This window comes from Podarcis muralis, chromosome 7 (genome assembly GCF_964188315.1).
Source record: "Podarcis muralis chromosome 7, rPodMur119.hap1.1, whole genome shotgun sequence".
Taxonomy (NCBI): Eukaryota; Metazoa; Chordata; class Lepidosauria; order Squamata; family Lacertidae; genus Podarcis; species Podarcis muralis.
This window is the reverse complement of record NC_135661.1, coordinates 87,015,234-87,034,097: the sequence shown is the minus strand read 5'-3', so window position 1 is coordinate 87,034,097 and position 18,864 is coordinate 87,015,234. Positions and strand designations below refer to the sequence as shown.

General features: G+C 50.2%; 2 protein-coding genes across 2 annotated transcripts; one reads left to right on the top strand and one right to left on the bottom strand.

Annotated features, from left to right (window-relative positions):
* Positions 1-1,887: 1,887 nt before the first annotated feature.
* Positions 1,888-18,298, bottom strand: TTC9B (tetratricopeptide repeat domain 9B). The gene is made up of 3 exons (XM_028741994.2): positions 17,717-18,298; positions 12,193-12,375; positions 1,888-2,399 (listed from the first exon to the last, which is right to left on the bottom strand). Exons 1-3 carry the CDS (start codon positions 18,162-18,164, stop codon positions 2,317-2,319), a joined length of 714 nt encoding a protein of 237 aa, XP_028597827.1. The 5' UTR covers positions 18,165-18,298; the 3' UTR covers positions 1,888-2,316.
* On the top strand, positions 4,597-10,423 carry LOC144328521 (large ribosomal subunit protein mL43-like). The gene is made up of 2 exons (XM_077932352.1): positions 4,597-4,813; positions 9,979-10,423. Exons 1-2 carry the CDS (start codon positions 4,597-4,599, stop codon positions 10,227-10,229), a joined length of 468 nt encoding a protein of 155 aa, XP_077788478.1. The 3' UTR covers positions 10,230-10,423.
* Positions 18,299-18,864: the final 566 nt, after the last annotated feature.

The following is an 18,864-nucleotide window of genomic DNA, read 5'->3' as shown; positions in this document are numbered from 1 at the left end:
TGGAAGTGTTGGGACGCAACTCAGATTGTATTGAAGATGGTCTGCAGAGGAGAAAGAGGGAGGGAGGCAGGAAGGACCAGCCAAACTTCCTAGACTGTCCTTAAGCCTGTGCTGATGTTCCCAGAGGTGCAAGGGAGTCACTTCCTGCCTTTGCTCCTCCCTCCTCCCTGTGGAAGGGACGTGGGTAGCGCTGTGGTCTAAACCCCCAAGCCTCTTGGGCTTGCCGATCAGAAGGTCGGCGGTTCAAATCCCCACGACGGGGTGAGCTCCCGTTGCTCGGTCCCTGCTTCTGCCCACCTAGCAGTTCGAAAGCATGCCAGTGCAAGTAGATAAATAGGTACCACTCCGGCGGGAAGGTAAACGGAGTTTCCGTGTGCTGCTCTGGTTTTGCCAGAAGCGGCTTAGTCATGCTGGCCACATGACCCGGAAGCTGTCTGCGGACAAACGCCAGCTCCCTCGGCCTATAGAGCGAGAGGGGCACTGCAACCCCAGAGTCGTCTGCAACTGGACCTAATGGCCAGGGGTACCTTTACCTTTACCTCCCTGTGGCAGAGGAGACATCTCTGTGCATCTCTTCTGATGAGGACAAAGGGCAGGCAGGTGGGTCTTTGTATCCCCCCCTTAGTGAGACAGAACTCGGATATTCCCGGTCAAGCATTTTCTTTCCTTTAATAAACTTAGCTTTCTTATTTTCTTAAACTCAGTGTGGTTCTAACCAGGATTAAATCTGGGGTCCTCCGACCAGGAGGGATAGCAAGGCTCAGGTCAGCCTCCAAGCTGTGCGTTAACGCGACACACATCTTCCGGGAGAAGACAGACAGACCAGGAGACCATCGTGAATCTGGACTCTCTCTCTCCTTTGATCTGAGCCGACCCTCTGAAGTGCAATCGTACCCCTGGGTTGCAGCTCTCTGACGTGCAATCGTACCTCTGGGTTGCAGCCCTCTGAAGTGGAATCGTACTCCTGGGTTGCAGCTCCCTTCTTGGGAACATTCTGAGCCCTGGTCCAACTGGCTCAGTATTTTCAACATGGCCTGGTTGAGGCTCCCCAGGGTTTGGGTCTGGGAATGTCTCCCAGCCCTGCCTGGAGATACTCCCAGCAGGGATTGACCCTGGGGCCTTCTGCATGCAAGGCAGGTGACCTCTCGCTGAGCTACGGCCCTTCCCTCCCTCCTTTCGACATCTTGGATCGCATCCTCTGAGAACAAGGGAGCAATCATGTCTCCTTGGGACTCTGGTTGAGCTGCTTAGCTTAGAACCAGGAAACCCTCTCCTACTCAAAATTATCTTTCCTAGAATAAAGGCCTTTGCTATTTTACAAAGGCAATCCCTCTCTCCTAACCAGATTTGCAAGCCGGATGCTTGCTCTGCATAGGAGGTCCAAGAACCTTGTGGATTTCTTGTTTGAGGAAAGCGGGGTGGGGGAGACTGCTGCCCTCTCCCCCTGTCCTTGCTCCCTGCTGGGGAGGGACAATGGCCAGATCCAGCAGGCTCCCTTTCGGCCCTTAGCCCTACAACATTTCGTAGAATCATAAAATTGCAGAGTCAGAAGGGGTCCTAAGCACCATCCAGCCAAACCCTCTCCAGTGCAGGAAAACACAGCTGACCCATATGGGTATCAAACCTGCAACCTTGGCTTTATCAGCACCATGCTCTAACCAACTGAGCTACTGAAGCAAAGTGCTAGGGGCTGCCTCTTCACACCTGGGGGGTGGCTGGGAGCTCAGAGGGGAAGCCATCCTTTCTGGAGGCGAACAGGGTGCCACGAGGGTGCTCAGGAAGGGAGGAGAGATGTAAAAAGAGGGGAAAGGACACCCTGACCCCAGATTGATAACAGGGCACTTGTTCTCAGCCCCCACCATCTTCTGCTTAGTTTTTTTTTGGGGGGGGGGGGATCTGCTCTAAAGGCTGGCTTCAACTCTCCCCAATGGCACCCTGATCTGCTCCTTCTGGGGTGCCCCTCTCTGCTCCCAGTGCCCCACAGCCAATCGGACAGAGGCACATCTTGCAAATTCTCTCGGGGTTTTGTTTTGTTTTTTTGGTTTGGTTTAGGTTTTGTTTTTATATAGAAAAAGGCAAAGCAGAAAGAAGCAGCCCCCAACAGTGTTTTGGCAAAATGCTACATGGTCAAGTCCCGATCTGTCCTTCGTGGGCGGCATAGCTCTGAGCTGGGGGTTCTCTGGCCGCCGTGGCACCTGCCAGGGGCTCGCTGGGCACCTGGCGGCATCTTCCTGGGTCCTGGAGTGCAGCGGGTGGTGGGTTCAGGGCACGGCTGGCACCACGTGCAGAAGCCTCTGTCTGTCTCCGATGGGGCAGCTACGCAATCATCTCCTTCTCCCGCTGGCTGCAGCGGCTGATCTTAATCTCTGTCAGCTGGATGTAGCGTAAGACATTGGTGTCTGCAAGGAAAGCGAGAGGCAGAGCCTGTGAGAAGGAGGAAGAGGAGCCACAGCAGCTCTCCCTTCCCTGGCTGCATCCTGCAAACCCAAGACAAGTCCTCCTGCCCAGGGTCAACCCTCCCCAGCCATAGCTGTCAACTTACATATTTGAAAATAAGGGACCAGCAGCCTTGAAAATAAGGGCTCAGCAGCCAAAATAAGGGATTTTGCGAACACAGGTATGTTCAACTTCTGAGCCCCTTCAAGCCAAAGGCAGAAAGCCCAGCCAGCAGCCAAACGAAGCCTCAAGTTCCCACAGCGCAGCAAGCTGGCAAAGGGGATGCAGCAAGGAAAACCACTGTCACCTCTCTGCTGGGAAGCGCTGAGCAAAGGCGAGTCCCCAGGCAATGCGGCCGATTTGATCGGCACAAGGCATGCAAGCTCCACCCCTCAGTCGTTCTCAGACTCCTTATTGGGTGAGCAACGCAGCCAAGCAACACAGTTGGAGCCTCCCTCCTCCCTGGCCGGCAGGGAGGGAGGGAGAGGAGCTGCTTCCTTTGAAACCCGGGAAATTTAAGGGACATCATCAATAAGGGACAGCAACGGGACACGGCACTGGGATAAGGGAATTCCCCGCCAAGTAAGGGACGCTTGACAGCTATGTCCCCAGCTGGTTCAGCCAGGTCCCATTCAGGGAGGGGTCCCTCCCAGCCAGCCCTTCTAGTCACAGTCCTTTTAAGCTATAGGTGCCGCCAGGGGTTGAACCCAAATCCTTTGCATCCCAAAGGTGCGCTGTGCCACCGAGCTGTGATTTCAGGCCTTGGCACCTTCCCTTTCCACAGCCAAGCAGGTCCCCCGCCTCTCCCTCCCAGCAAGGCACAAGCAAGTGAAATAAAAAAAGTTAAGGTCTTATATATATATATAATAAATATTCATAACTGCATATATAAACCACATGTCTGAAACCCCACAGAAAAAGTCCTGAAACCATTTTGTCCCTCCCAAATTGACCTCAAATATTTCTCTGCAAGGTCGAAGGAAAATGGAAAAGCCTCCCCATTGTCTTTTCATTCACAAACCCTGTCTTAAGGGTATGTCTGTGTATGAATAGGGTGAGCCTGTGACCTGGCTCAGGAACTAAGTATTTATCATTACAAAAGACTGGCCAGGCTCCCCAGGGTATCCAATCAAGTGACCATTAACAGGTAACCTGCCAGACAGGAGATAAACAATGCACTCAGATTTCTGCTGTAGACCGCCTCTTCTGTGATGTAGGTATGATGTTTCTGGGGGAGGTCTTGGACTCCAGGGCGGGCAATTTAAAATGTCTATATAAGGGTGGGCACACCTGGGTTCTGGGTCCTCCTCCTTCTCCTGCGTGTGAGGGGAGCACCCTGTTGCAACAGCTTTAATAAAGATCAGGCTTACAAGCTGCTTTGCTTCTCAATATTCTCTGGCTGGCCTCTGTTATTTTCCCCGACGGATGGAGAACCTACAAAGGACTCTACAGGGGCTCTTGTGTCCCCCATTAGGGAATAAGGGCAGATTTATGTTTATTACACAAGGGACCCACCTTCCTATGAAGAAAGCTTGCAGTGATTGGGGCTTTTTAGCTCAGAGGAAAGGCAGGTGAGAGACGACGTGATAAGGAGTTTATAAAATTAGGCATGGCCTTGAGAAAGCCAGCAGAGAAATGCTAGAAGTCGTGGGGAAGCTGAATATTGGAAGAGCCTGGGCAGGTAAAAGAAAGCCCTCTTTTTACCTATGGAACTCCCTGCCACAGGAGGCAGAGGTGGCTTTAAAATAAGATTAGACTAATTCATGTAGGAGGACAGGGCTTTGGATGGCTACTAGCCAGAATGATTGTTCTCTGCCTCCACTGTCAGAGGCAGCTGTTGTAAACAAAAAATTGCCCTTTTTTCCCTTATGGGGTATCCAAGAGCCCATAGAGTCCTTACGTGGGTTCCCTATTGGTAGGAGAAAATAAGAGAGGCCAAGCAGAGAATATTGAGAAGCAAAGCAGCTATCTTTATTGATCTTTATTGATCTGTTGCAACAGGGTGCTCCCCTCACACGCTGGAAAGGAGGAGGAACCCAGAAAAATGGCGCGCAAGGCCTTATAAAGACTTTTGAAATTGCCACCCTGCAGATCAAGACCACCCCCAGAAGAGGAGGAGAGGGAGGCGGCCAACCTGCTTCCACCCCGCTTTCATGTGCAATGACTGGCCGAGGCACCCCGAGCCGCTTCCTGGCCAGCGTCTTGAGGAACGGGGTGGGCCGCTACGTGGGGCAGCTGCAGCGCCTCACCTTGACGGTCAGCCGGGATGCGCTGAGCTCGCGGGGCGCCAGAGAATACATTGAAGAAAAGGTGGTGGACTTTGCCAGGCAGAACCCTGGGATTGTGTTCTACGTTGCTCCAAAGCAGTGCAGGGTCCCTACTGTTCAGTTTCTGTTAATTGGTTCTCGTGGGAAACTTGCAGATTCTAGCTTCGCACAATTAACTCAGGCTGGTGTCAATTTACTCTTGGCAGAAAGCCCAGGTCTGCTTGACCTAGAAACTACTCACTCTGATTGGTTAACGACCAGCACTCTGCTCTGTTATCAAGGGATTGCTAGCTCAGTTTGAAGTTGAGGTGTTGTTAGGAGTAGAAGTGCTGTGTATGGTTTTGAGAGAGAGAAAGAGAGGATTTATTTTGTTTTGATTTGTATGCAGAAACTCTGCTGGTTTTATTTTTCCTTTTTTAATAAATCCTGTAAATAGTTATTCTGAGTCTAGCTGACTAGTCATTACTGCCGCAACTAGCTTCCTCGCTGTGCAGGAAAACTCTGCTACGTTTGGGCTAAAGCCAATAGGGCTATGCCTGACACTTCAAAGTTCCATGAGGTTATGGGCATTGTGCTGCCAGCCTGAGTTGCGGTGGTGTCAGCATCAACGGCGTTGGTTCCAGTAGTTCCAGAAGTTGTTGTTCCTGCTGGTGCAGCAGATGGACTCTGGCTGGTTCCTGACTGTGGTGAGCTGGTGACGCAGCGGACACAAGGACAACAGCTGCAGCGTGTGAGTGCTGGGTGCTGTGGTTCCTGTTTTCTCTCTCGGTGGTCGTGAGTAGCTGGTTCCGGGTTCCAGGGACATCGCTCTCAAGATGGCCTCACAACCAGTTCAGATGGCTTTTGAGCGTCTGAATTACTCCAATTACTTGCTGTGGTCGGAACGCATGCAGGTAGTGCTGCAGAGGGATCGTCTCTGGCAAGTGGTGAGTAAGTTTCCTGCGAAGCCTGATGATGAAGACCTCGATAAAGACCAAAGAGCAAGGGCCACAATTGTCTTGGGGCTGGAAGATTCCCAGTTGCCGTATGTGAGGGGAATCAAGACAGCTAGAGGTGTGTGGCAAGCACTTAAAGAACTCCATGTGCGTGAGACAGCGGTTTCCAAGCTGTTCATTCGCAAGGCATTGTACAAGGCAATGTTACAGCCTGGGGTTACAATGCAGGAACACCTACACAGTTTACAGTTAAAGTTTGTTGCGCTACAGGAAAGAGACTGTGCGTTAGACCAGCAGGAGAAGGTGGCTATTATTTTGAGTTCTCTCCCGGAAAGCTGGGATAATTTAGTTTTGTCTCTAGAAGGCATGCAGGAGCATGATTTATCAGTCAGTTACGTTACTGGGCGTTTGATTGAAGAATGGCAGAAGAGGCAAGAAAGGTCGTTGGCTGCAGAGGCTTCTACAGGTGGGCGGTTTGGAAGGAGTTCTCATGCCGTGCCAGAGGTGAAGCAAAAGCAGCGTACCGGTGAGGAGTCAGCGTTTGCTGTTAGACGTTGTTTCCGATGTGGGTCTTCAGCGCATCTAAAACGACAATGTCCGGAGTTGGTCAAGTCTCAGTTGCCGGTGCAGGAGCAGAGACGAGATCAGCAGCAGCAGCAGCGTAAAAAGAAATTCTTCAAACAAAAACAGTCGGCTCAGCTGGTGACCGGCGAGGTCAAGATTGCTGATGAGAAACAAGCGGTCTGGGTGGTCGATTCGGGAGCATCTCGCCACATCGTGAATTCAGATGAATTGTTTGTTTCCAAGAACTCAGCACAGCGCAGCCAGGTGGCTCTAGCAGACGGAAGTATTTCCGAAGTGATTTCGGGGGGTGCAGTTTTTGTTCCTTGTCTTCGTGAATGCCTGCAAAATGTACTTTGTGTGCCTTCATTAAGGAGCAATCTGATGTCTGTAGATTGTTTGCTAAAAGCTGGGTTTAAAGTGTATTTTGAAGGAGACAGTTGCATTATTAAGAAGGCTGGTGAGATTTTAGGCACTGCTAAGTCAGAGGGAGGCTTGTTTTGGCTTAAAGCAGGATCTCAAGTTGCAGCAGTAGTCAGTAAATCTCAGCCTGCAGTGAATAACAAAGCTATACATGACAACTGTGTGCACTTATTGCATAGGAAAATGGGGCATGCTTGCTGGAAAAGTGTACTAAAAATGTCTGAATTGGCTGATGGGGGTAATTTAAAGAGTTGTAACAAGTACCTTGATTGTAATGTGTGTAAAAAGGTTAAAACCCACAGAGTCTCTTACCCCAGAAGTGACAGAGTTAGTGAGTCACCGCTACAGCTGGTTCACATGGACGTAATTGGTCCATTTGCTGTAAGCAGGGGTGGATCGCGCTTTTCACTAACAATTGTGGATGACGCCACGCGTTACTCCTGGGTTTTCCCCATGAAGAATAAGGGTGACGTGTTCACTAAGTTTAAAGGCTGGGTGGCATCTGTGGAAAGATTTCTGTCCATTAAACTTAAAAGGATTCAGACGGACAGAGGTGGCGAATTTATGTCAAATGCCTTTAAAGATTGGTTACAAAAGCGTGGCATTGGGCATAGAAAAACGAATGTTTTTTCCCCAGAGGAGAATGGCGTTGCAGAGCGAAAAAACAGATCTTTACAAGATATGATGTTTGCCATGCTTGATGATGCTGATTTGCCCATGTCTTATTGGGGGGAGAGCATGCTCACCGCGTGTTATCTCCAAAACAGGCTCTTTCATCAAACAATAGGTACAACCCCGTACTTTAAATTGTTTCAGAAAAAACCCAAAATTGACCATTTGCATGTGTTTGGATCAAAAGCCTGGGTATTAATTCCGAAACAAATGAGGAAGAAGGGAGATCCTAAGACCAAACAGTTAGTGTTTGTGGGTTACCAGGAGCTGGGAAAAGGTTTCCGTTTTGCTGAAGGGACAAATGGCATTGTGATCTCCAGGAATGCCAGTTTTTGTGAACATAGTGGCTGGGAGAGACTACATGCCAATACTGAGGTTTGGTTTGAACCTTCCCAGGAGCTTTATGACTCTGAAGGTAGACACAGAGAATCAGAGTCTGAGGGGGAGGAAAGTTCAGATAAGAGCTCTCAAGAAAGTGGAGTTAGCCAAAGACCAGTTGCTAAGCAACAAAAGAGAGGTCGTAGTTCTGAGGAGGAAAGTGGGTCAGAAGAAAAATTTTCTCCCAGAAGATCTAAAAGACAAAACAAAGGAGTGCCTCCGGTGCGTTTTTCTCCAGATACTGCAAATGTGTTTAGTGTAAGTGCAGAACCCAAGAGTTTTCAGGAGGTGTTAAAGTTACCAAAAGAGGAGGCAGAGCTCTGGAAACAGGCAATGGAGGAAGAGATGTCCTCTCTGAATGAGCACAAGGTTTTTACACCAGTAGCAGCGCCTGAGGGGGCAAAGATTGTAGGCTGCAGGTGGGTGTACAAACTTAAACCTCTGGTGACAGGAGAGTACAAATACAAAGCTCGTTTAGTGGCTCAAGGATACTCTCAGAGGCCTGGAAAAGATTATGACGAGACTTTTTCCCCTACTGCTAAGGGGGACAGTGTAAGGCTGATTTTAACGCTTGGAGCAAAGAGAAAACTCCTGTTAAACCATTTTGACATCCAAACTGCATATTTACATGCATCAATATCAGAAGACCTGTATCTAGCCGAACCGCCTGGTTATGAGACAGGTTCCGATAGAGTGTTAAAATTAAACAAAGCTCTATATGGTCTCAAACAGGCTGCAAGATCTTGGAACAAATGTTTCCATGAGGCCTTAGTGTCATTTGGTTTCAAGCAGAGTACAGCTGACAATTGTGTTTATGTACGTGGTACAGGCAGTGATCAAGAGTTTTGTCTGATTTATGTAGATGATGTTTTGTATGCCTGCAAAACAGATAAACAAACTAAAAGGTTTGCCAAGCAATTGTCCAGTAAGTTCAAAGTGAAAGACTTAGGCCCGGTTAGGACATATCTAGGGTTGGAAGTGTGCTGGGCCCAAGATGGCAGCTGCCTAATTAGTCAGCAGAACAAAGTTAAACAACTACTGACTACATACAGGATGCAGGATTGCAAAGGGGCAGTGGTGCCTATGGATCCAGGTTTCATAAAAACACTTCATATAGATGAGAGTCCTGAATTTGAACATCCTGATGTATATCATTCTGTAATTGGAAGTTTATTGTATCTAGCACAGTGGTCCAGACCTGATATTAGTTATGCAGTAGGCATATTAAGTAGATTGGTCTCAAAACCCACACTAAATGCCTGGAAAGGGGTAAAACAAGTTCTGAGGTATCTCAAACAGACAATTGGCTATATGTTACAATTAAATTCTTCAGAGGATGAAATGTTGAGTTGCTACTGTGATAGTGACTGGGGAAATTTGCCGGATAGAAAATCTGTCACAGGACTAGTCATAATGGTCGGTGGAGCTTTAATCAGCTGGCGGTCACGCAAGCAAGACGTTGTAAGTGTGTCATCAACGGAATCAGAGTACGCCGCATTGAGTGAATTGTGCAACGAGGTGATTTATTTCAAGCATTTGTTAGCAGATTTAAATGTAAATTGTGGAGAACCAGTACAAGTTTACATTGATAATCAAGCTTGTATAACCTTAAGTAAAACAGAGGGTTTCAAATCGCGTTCCAAACATATCTCTGTAAAATACCAAAATGTGCGTTGCTGTGTACAAGACAATGTAATCACCTGTACTTATGTACCAAGTGAAGAAAATGTAGCAGATGTGTTAACTAAACCATTGGCAAAGATAAAGAACAAGCGAATGTGCAAGGGTTTAGGTTTGCTGGAAAAATGATCTCCTACATAGGTGTATTTGGTGTTAATTGTTCAGCAGAATCTGTGAGGGGGTGTTCAGTTTCTGTTAATTGGTTCTCGTGGGAAACTTGCAGATTCTAGCTTCGCACAATTAACTCAGGCTGGTGTCAATTTACTCTTGGCAGAAAGCCCAGGTCTGCTTGACCTAGAAACTACTCACTCTGATTGGTTAACGACCAGCACTCTGCTCTGTTATCAAGGGATTGCTAGCTCAGTTTGAAGTGAGGTGTTGTTAGGAGTAGAAGTGCTGTGTATGGTTTTGAGAGAGAGAAAGAGAGGATTTATTTTGTTTTGATTTGTATGCAGAAACTCTGCTGGTTTTATTTTTCCTTTTTTAATAAATCCTGTAAATAGTTATTCTGAGTCTAGCTGACTAGTCATTACTGCCGCAACTAGCTTCCTCGCTGTGCAGGAAAACTCTGCTACGTTTGGGCTAAAGCCAATAGGGCTATGCCTGACACTTCAAAGTTCTATGACCTACGTTGACTGCTGAATACATGAATGGAACCGTGAAGGTAGAGTGTTTAACCAGCAAGACAGTGGATGAGATTGCAAAGGTCATCCAGAAGCTGGCAGGCCAGTCTGGCCTGGAGATCATCCGTATCCGAAAGCCTTTCCATACAGATAACCCCAGTGTCCAACCCCAGTGGTACCCTTTCACAACTAAGCCCAGCAAGCTCAATGTGGAAGCTGTGGGTCAGCAGCTCCTCCAGCCCCCAGAAAACTAAATCTACAATGGTGCAAACCGTTGTGAGTGGGAATTTCTTGTATCCAGGCCAGGATCATAAAGCTACGTTGATATAATTCATCTGGAGGAAGAATATCATCCCTCTCCTGAAGAAAATGGGCTTTGAAAGGATTCCAAACTACTATATGTTGACATGGGACAATCTCCTACCTGATTTGTTGTGTTTTATCAGCTAAGTCGGGACGCGGGTGGCACTGTGGGTAAAAGCCTCAGCGCCTAGGGCTTGCCGATCGAAAGGTCGGCGGTTCGAATCCCCGCGGCGGGGTGCGCTCCCGCTGCTCGGTCCCAGCGCCTGCCAACCTAGCAGTTCGAAAGCACCCCTGGGTGCAAGTAGATAAATAGGGACCGCTTACTGGCGGGAAGGTAAACGGCGTTTCCGTGTGCTGCGCTGGCTCGCCAGATGCAGCTTTGTCACGCTGGCCACGTGACCCGGAAGTGTCTCCGGACAGCGCTGGCCCCCGGCCTCTTGAGTGAGATGGGCGCACAACCCCAGAGTCTGTCAAGACTGGCCCGTATGGGCAGGGGTACCTTTACCTTTTTATCACAGGCCAGCCCAGGTCAATGATGAACAAGGCCTAGAACTGGATGGGACTGGCTCCTCCTCCTCCTCAAGAGAGTGGCAGAGACTTTAGAGGTGACTGTTCTCTACACCACCAGCTACTTGTGCTAGTAGCTTGTCTTATCCATGTTTTGTGTTGAATGTTATCCTTGGCTAATGCTACTCTTGCTGGAATTGGATGGAAATAAATGGATGGAACTACCAAAAAAAAAAAAAAAAAAAGACCACCCCCAGAAACATCATACATACATCACAGAAGGGGTGTAACCTAAGACCACCCCTCAGATACATCACACCTACATCACAGAAAAGGCGGTTTTAAAACAGAAAATTTGAATTTTGTTTTTCTCCTGCCGTTGTTTATCTCCTGTCTGGCAGGTTACTTGACTGGATTTCCTGGGTAGCCTGGCCATTCTTTTTTAGTGATAAATACTTAGTTCCTGGGCCAGGTCACAGGCTCACACCCTATTCATATCTTAAATGTGCCCTTAAGACAGGATTTGAGAGGAAAGAGACAATGGGGAGGTTTCCCACTTTGACCTTGCAGAGAAAACATTTGCTCAGTTTAGGAATCAAAATGGCTTCAGGTCTGTCTTCCTGTGCTGATCTATGTACATGTGGTTATGAACATTACCATACACAGTGGTGCCCCGCAAGACGAATGCCTCGCAAGACGGAAAACCCGCTAGACGAAAGGGTTTTCCGTTTTGGAGGTGCTTCGCAAAACGAATTTCCTATGGGCTTGCTTCGCAAGACGAAAATGTCTTGCGAGTTCCTGCAGGGTTTTTTTCCTCCCCCCCCCCTTTTCCCAAGCCGCTAAGCCGCTTATCAGCTGATCCGCTAAGCCGCTAAGCCGCTAAGCCACTTAACAGCTGATCCGCTAAGCCGCTTAACAGCTGGTCGCTAAGTCGCTTATCAGCTGATCCGCTAAGCCCGCTAAGCCGCTAATAGCGCTAATCCGCTAAGCCCGCTAAGCCGCTTCGCAAGACGAGAAAACCGCAAGACGAAGAGACTCGCAGAACGGATTCTTTTCGTCTTGCGAGGCACCACTGTATATAAGACCTCAAAATTCCTATCATACAGCAATGCTGGATACCACAGGAGGGGAGAGTTGCTCTTGTGTTCAAATCCTGCTTGGGGGTTTCCCGTTTGGGCATCTGATCGGCTACTGTGAGAGCAGGATGCTGGCCTCGAATGGCCTGATCCAGCAGCCTTTTCTTATGTTCTTAAAGCGGAGGAGCTGCCGGGGGTTGAGCCCCAGACTCCTGCGCCCCGGAGAGGCGCTCTGCCTCTGAGCTGCGCTCCGTTTCAAGCCTTGGCAACTGCCTCTTCCCACCCCCTTGCCCACCTCTCCCTCCTGCCGCGTGCCAAGCAAGGCACCCACCTGCGGGCTCCAGGCTCTTGGCCTCTTTCAAATAGAGCAGGGCATTGTCGTAGTCGCCCAGGTGGTAGAAGGCGATGCCCGCCCGGTACATGGCTTTGAAGTTCCTCTTCTCCTTGGCAAGAACCTTGAGGCAATAGTCTCGCACCCTCTCATAGTTCACCAGCTCCGATTGCAACAGGCAGGCTGGAGAGAGAAAGAGAGAGATGTTGGGGTGTGAATAGATCAGGGGTAGGCAAACTAGAAGGTCGGCGGTTCGAATCCCCCGACGGGGTGAGCTCCCGTTGCTCAGTCCCTGCTCCTGCCAACCTAGCAGTTCGAAAGCACACCTGTGCAAGTAGATAAATAGATACCACTCTGGCGGGAAGGTAAACGGCGTTTCCGTGTGCTGCTCTGGTTGGCCAGAAGTGGCTTAGTCATGCTGGCCACATGACCCAGAAGCTGTTCGCCGGCTCCCTCGGCCAATAAAGCGAGATGAGCGCCGCAACCCCAGAGTCGGTCACGACCGGACCTAATCGTCAGGGGTCCCTTTACCCTTTACCTAGGCAAGCTAAGGCCTGGGGACCGGATGCAGCCCAATCGCCTTCTCAATCCGGTCAGCGGACGGTCCAGGAAACAGCGTGTTTTTACATGAGTAGAATGTGTTCTTTTATTTAAAATGCATCTCTGGGTTATTTGTGGGGCATAGGAATTCATTTATTTCCCCCAAAAAAATATAGTCCGGCCCATCACATGATCTGAGGGGAGGTGGACTGGCCCACAGCTGAAAAAGGTTCCTGACCCTTGGAATAGATGCTAGGAGAGGGCCCTTTGGCGGGTCCCTCACTGCAAGAAGTGGGGTACAGGGAACCAGGCAGAGGGCCTTCTCAGTGGTGGCGCCCGCCCTGTGGAACGCCCTCCCAGCAGATGTCAAGGAAATAAACAACTATGTGACTTCAGAAGACATCTGAAGGCAGCCCTGTTTAGGGAAGTTTTTAACATTTGGTGGTTTATTGTGCTTTTAATTCTGTTGGGAGCCGACTAGAGTGGCTGGGGAAACCCAGCCAGATAGGCAGGGTATGTATGTATGTATGTATGTATGTATGTATGTATGTATAAATAATAGAATATCTTTCCTTCCTCACGTTTGTGAGTTCAGCAGTGTGTCATCCATTTGCATCTTAAAAGAGAAGCTTAGATAGGCCAATTTTAGCCTTTTAGTTTAAGGAATCCAGGATTCTTTAAGGCAGGCTGTATTCTCCTGGTATTTCCTCCCCTTTAAAATAACAATCACACAAATAGCCTTGCAGAAAAGGTAAAAAATAGCATTTGCTCTCTCATAATACTTGCTGAGGGACGCGGGTGGCGCTGTGGGTAAAAGCCTCAGCGCCTAGGGCTTGCCAATCGAAAGGTCGGCAGTTCGAATCCCCGTGGCGGGGTGCGCTCCTGTTGCTCGGTCCCAGAGCCTGCCAACCTAGCAGTTCGAAAGCACCCCTGGGTGCAAGTAGATAAATAGGGACCGCTTACTGGCGGGAAGGTAAACGGTGTTTCTGTGTGCTGCGCTGGCTCGCCAGATGCAGCTTTGTCACGCTGGCCACGTGACCCGGAAGTGTCTCCGGACAGCGCTGGCCCCCGGGCCTCTTGAGCCCCGGCCTCTGCTATCCCGGAAATAGTACCTCGGGGTAAGAACTTTGCTTCAGGATGAGAACAGAAATCGTGCTCCGGCAGTGTGACGGCAGCAGGAGGCCCCATTAGCTAAAGTGCTGCTTCAGGTTAAGAACAGACCTCAGGAACGAATTAAGTTCTTAACCCAAGGTACCACTGTATAATGTATATGTATCATTATGTAAAGATTTCATATATGTACTGCAACATTTAAAATAAAATAAAATAAAAGTCCTGTTTTAGTGTTGCCATTGCAATGGCAGAGCTTTGATGCTTACAATGTTCATGGCAGATCTGTCTGGTTGGGCTTGATGTGCCCCTCCTCCCTCCTCCTTTCCTCATCTGCCATCCAAATCATTCTCTTCCTGGCTGTTTTTCACGAGGCAAAACACAGGCAGGTTCATTTAAGGTTGCCCCCCTCCCTTCTGCTTGACTCTGGCCGGGGCTGCTGTGCTTTGCCCCCTCTGCCACCCTGCAGGAGGGCAGGATGCCCACATAACGCAGCAAGAGGGGCCAGATTCAGCCTCCCTCCTGAGAATCTCAATATTCTTCCTCAAAAGCAGGGGTCAGCAACCTTTTTAAGCAGGGGGCCGGTCCACCGTCACTCAGACCATGTGGTGGGCTGGACTATATTTTGAAAATAATAATAATGAGCGAATTCCTATGCCCCACAAATAACCCAGGGGTGCATTTTAAATAAAAGCACACATTCTACTGGTGTAAAAACACCAGGCAGGCCCCACAAATAACACAGAGATGCATTTTAAATAAAAGGACACATTCTACTCATGTAAAAACACGCTGATTCAGCCCCCAGGCCTTAGTTTGCCTTCCACTGCTCAAACACAAACACGGTGGGAGGGGAGCAGGCAGTGACAACTCAACAGCTGGAAAAGAGCAGGACAGGATTTCCAGATGCTGCGCGGGGGGGGGGTGTGTGTGCTTTGGTGGTGGTGGTAGCAGCAAACCAGGATCGTTCATAGCTCTTCACACCCCCTCAGGAGGAGCAGGATCAATTTTACCAAGTAGTAAGCAAATGGGACGCGGATGGCGTTGTGGGTTAAACCACTGAGCTTCTTGGGCTTGCCGATCAGAAGGTCGGCGGTTCGAATCCCCGCAACGGGGTGAGCTCCCGTTGCTCTGTCCCTGCTCCTGCCAACCTAGCAGCTCGAAAGCACATCAAAGTGCAAGTAGATAAACTGGTACCGCTCTGGCAGGAAGGTAAACGGCGTTTCCGTGCGCTGCTCTGGTTCGCCAGAAGCGGCTTAGTCATGCTGGCCACATGACCCGGAAGCTGTACGCCGGCTCCCTCAGCCAATAGAGTGAGATGAGCACCGCAACCCCAGAGTCGGCCATGACTGGACCTAATAGTCAGGGGTTGACATTTTGTGTGATTCATAAAAGTCGCCAAACCAAAATAAGCAGTCGGGTGACACCAACAAAAGCAAGCATCGCTGTGGTGCAATGGCTAGAGTGCTGACTCATGGCCAGAGAGCCCTGGGTTCAAATCTCTTCACTCAGCCATTAAGGTCTCCAGGCCAGTCACTGAATTTATGCAAAATTCATCTCGCGGTGTTGCTGTAAGGGCAGAATGGGGGTGGGTCTTCCCTGATTTTATTTTATTTTTTGAAGAAATGTTGTCGTCGTCGTCCCCGTCCCCCCCCATATATGGTGAAGCTGTTGGGAAATGGTCTTAGCAACTATTGAGGAAATGGCTCAATTATATTGCACAAGAGGCAATGTAAATATTAAAGCGTATCAAACACAAAGGCTGCGCCTTGTGATACATGCGAGAAATTCCCTTTGCTAAGACATAGAAGCTAAGCTGGATACTAAGAAGAAGAACTAATTAGGAATTAGCTAATTAGAGGACTAATGAGTATGTTACACCCAGTCTCTAAAACAGGAAGAGAAGGAAAGAGGGAACTGAACCATACAATCCAATATATTAAGTACTGCGTTTCCCTGACTTAGGGGTCGGCTGCTGGCTGCCATAGGCGGTATTTTTACCCCTTCTTATCCTTTGGGAGATACACATATAAATAAGTAAGGATTTGTATAAGATTAAAACTTCATAGGATTGTAGCAAATACCAAGAGATGTGAATATTTGAGATTATAATTGAGAAGCACTTACACCCCTTCCCTTTCTTCATGTTGTTGTTGTTGTCAAATTAAATTTATATACCACCCTTCATCGAAAGATTTCAGGGCGGTTCACAGAATAAATGGTATTGTCCGGATTTGTATGACTATTTGACTTAAAAAGGGGAGTGGGGAGTGGCAGAGCCTTGTACACTGACTTGATCTCTTTGGAGGAAAGGTGGAAATAATAATAATAATAATAATAATAATAATAATAATTTTTTATTATTTATACCCCACCCATCTGGCTGGGTTTCCCTAGCCACTCTGGGCGGCTTCCAACAAAATATTAAAAATACAATAAAACATCAAATGTAATACTTCTGAATTTCAAGGGGAATAAATGGATTTCTGTCCTGAGGGCTAGCATTCAAAAAAATTACGTCAAAATTGTAAATGTTGGTGAATGAGATTCACATGGTTCTGTTCCAGCAGGAAGTACCCAAAGTAAGAGGAAGGAGACAGTGAGGGAGGGGCAAGGAGGGTCAAAGGTCAGGGGATTCACTGCTAGAGGAGAGGCCACCGCCAGTATACAAAAGTCTTAAACACATACGCCTGATGGATTCCCAAGGGAATCTTCAACCCTTGGCCTTGGCTGCGACGTTCCTCCTCTCTGCTTGGAAGAGGAGGACCTTGGGAGATGGACCAGTGGCTGGGTGGGGAGAACATCCCTTGGGCTTTGTGAGATTTTGAATATTTTGTTAAGGGAGGGGTGGCCATCTGGCCAGCAACATCAGTGGCCACCTCACCATCCCCGGCTCTCGGGTCTTCTAAACATTTTCTCAGAGGGCAGGTGGACACCCTAGCCATAAGGCAGCATGTTCTGCCTCACCCCCTGCCCCCCCCAACTGAATTCCTCCCGGCACAGCTTCCCAGGGGTTGAGCCTCTGACTTTGGCCCTCTGGGCGGGAGGCTTCGCTGCTTGGTATCATCCTGTCAACATGAACAGCCCCCTGGGAACCCCATACCTGCAACACCAGGCCTTTCCCTGTGAGAGCTCAGGGTTCAGATCTCCACTGACACCAACGCTGAAGAGCTGCAAATTCTCTGGTGCAAAGGGGACCCCCCTAAACGAGGAACGCCCTTCCCCGTTTCCCAGAGGGGGCACTTTTGACTAGGAAGGGATCAGAGGCTGGGTCTTGGCCCCAATTAGGGGTGCCAACTTGAATAAAATACAGTGGATGCTGGGGTTGCGAACATGATCCGTGCTGGAAGCACATTCGCAACCCACAGCATTCGCAACATATGCACGCGTGGGTTGCGATTCAGCGCTTCTGCGCATGCGCAAAGCACGATTTAACCTGTTCCGGTACTTCCGGGTTCGGCGCGGTGCACAACTCAAAATCGCACAACCTGAAGCGTCTGTAACCCGAGGTATGACTGTATTGTGGGGGCCCAGGTAAGCCCCACCCTGCATAATCACACACTATTTGAATGGCAATGCCCCTCAACTTAGAAGGGGCAGCCCCCTCAAATTTTTTGGCCCCTAGGAGTAGGAAAGCAGGATTGGAAAGGGCTCCCCCTGCTGGCTGGAACGGGAGGCGCATGAAAGGGAGCCAGAGACACGTCTGAAGAGGGACAGCTTCGTCATGACACGGGGGTTCTTCTGCCTGCTTGGAGAACCTTACAAACTGGGGGGGGGTCCCGTTGCCAGGCGAGGGCCCCCCACCTTCTTCCTCTGGGCCTGGCACACAGCTCCCCTCACCCCCCCAAAAAAAGAGAATCCGCCCCAGCCTTACCCGTCAGGCTGTTGTAGCACTCGATCTCGGTGCCCTCGACCAGCGCCCGCTGCTCCTCGGAGAGGCGCTGCTGCCAGCCGGCCCTCCGCAGCGGGCTGCTGCCCTCCTCGGCCTCGGCCTCCAGCCCCTTGAGCTGCAGCAGCGCCCGGTGGTACTTCCCGATGGCCTCGCGGAACTTCTTCTGCTTGTAGCAGCGCCCGCCCTCGGCCTTGAACTCCACCGCCTGCCGGATCTTGGCCTCCAGGTCCGGCTGGGGCTCAACGGCGGCGGCCCCGCGCAGGTGGGCCCGGCCGCCCCCGACGGCCGCCCCTCCGCCGCTGCTGCCCCCTCCGCCGCCGGCCTGCGGGCAGCTCCTCTTGTAGGGGCTGCGCTCGTCCATGGCCCCCCTCACAGGCCCATGCTCGGGCGCTTGACTCCGCTGCACCAGCTGGAAGAGCGCGCTGTGCATCGACGGCGCCCCGGAGCGGAGCTTCAGCACCAGGGACAGCGCGCTAGCGGTGCATTGTGGGAAACTCCCTCCGCATCAGCACCGCCGGCCGGGCTGACCTCGGATGTCTCGGCGCCCAGCGAGGAGGCGGCGGCGGCGGCAGGCAGGCAGGCAGGCAGGCGCCCTTCCGCTTGCAGGGAATGGGGGCGGGAGGGGGGGGACGCAAAGGAAGGGAGGGGCCACAGGCAAGCCCCGCCTCCTCGGGAGTATCGCGGGGGTGGGAGCGGGTGGGGTTGTGCCGGGAGAGCCGTTTCCTGGCGGAGGGTTTCTGATGGAGAAGCGCTGGAAGCTGCCATCTGCCAAGAGCCAGAATTGCAGTCTCGTAATGGGACATACAGGGGTCGTCTAGTCCAACCCCTGCTGTAACGCAGGAGGCTGAAGAATCCTTGAAAAATTCCTGGAGAGGCTGCCGGGAACTGGAGGCAAACAGGTGGGGTAGCTCAATTGGGAGACTCTTAATCTCAGGGCCATGGGTTCAAGTCTTACGCTGGGCAAAATATTCCTTGCTTGCAGGGGGTTGGACTAGATGACCCTCGTGGTTCCTCCCAGCTCTATCACTCTATGATTCTGTAATGCCAGGGCACTTCTGCAAGGGAATGGCTCCTTCTGAGTGGGAAGAATATTTATCCAGTTCGCCTGCTAGTGATGTCTGAAGAGCAAT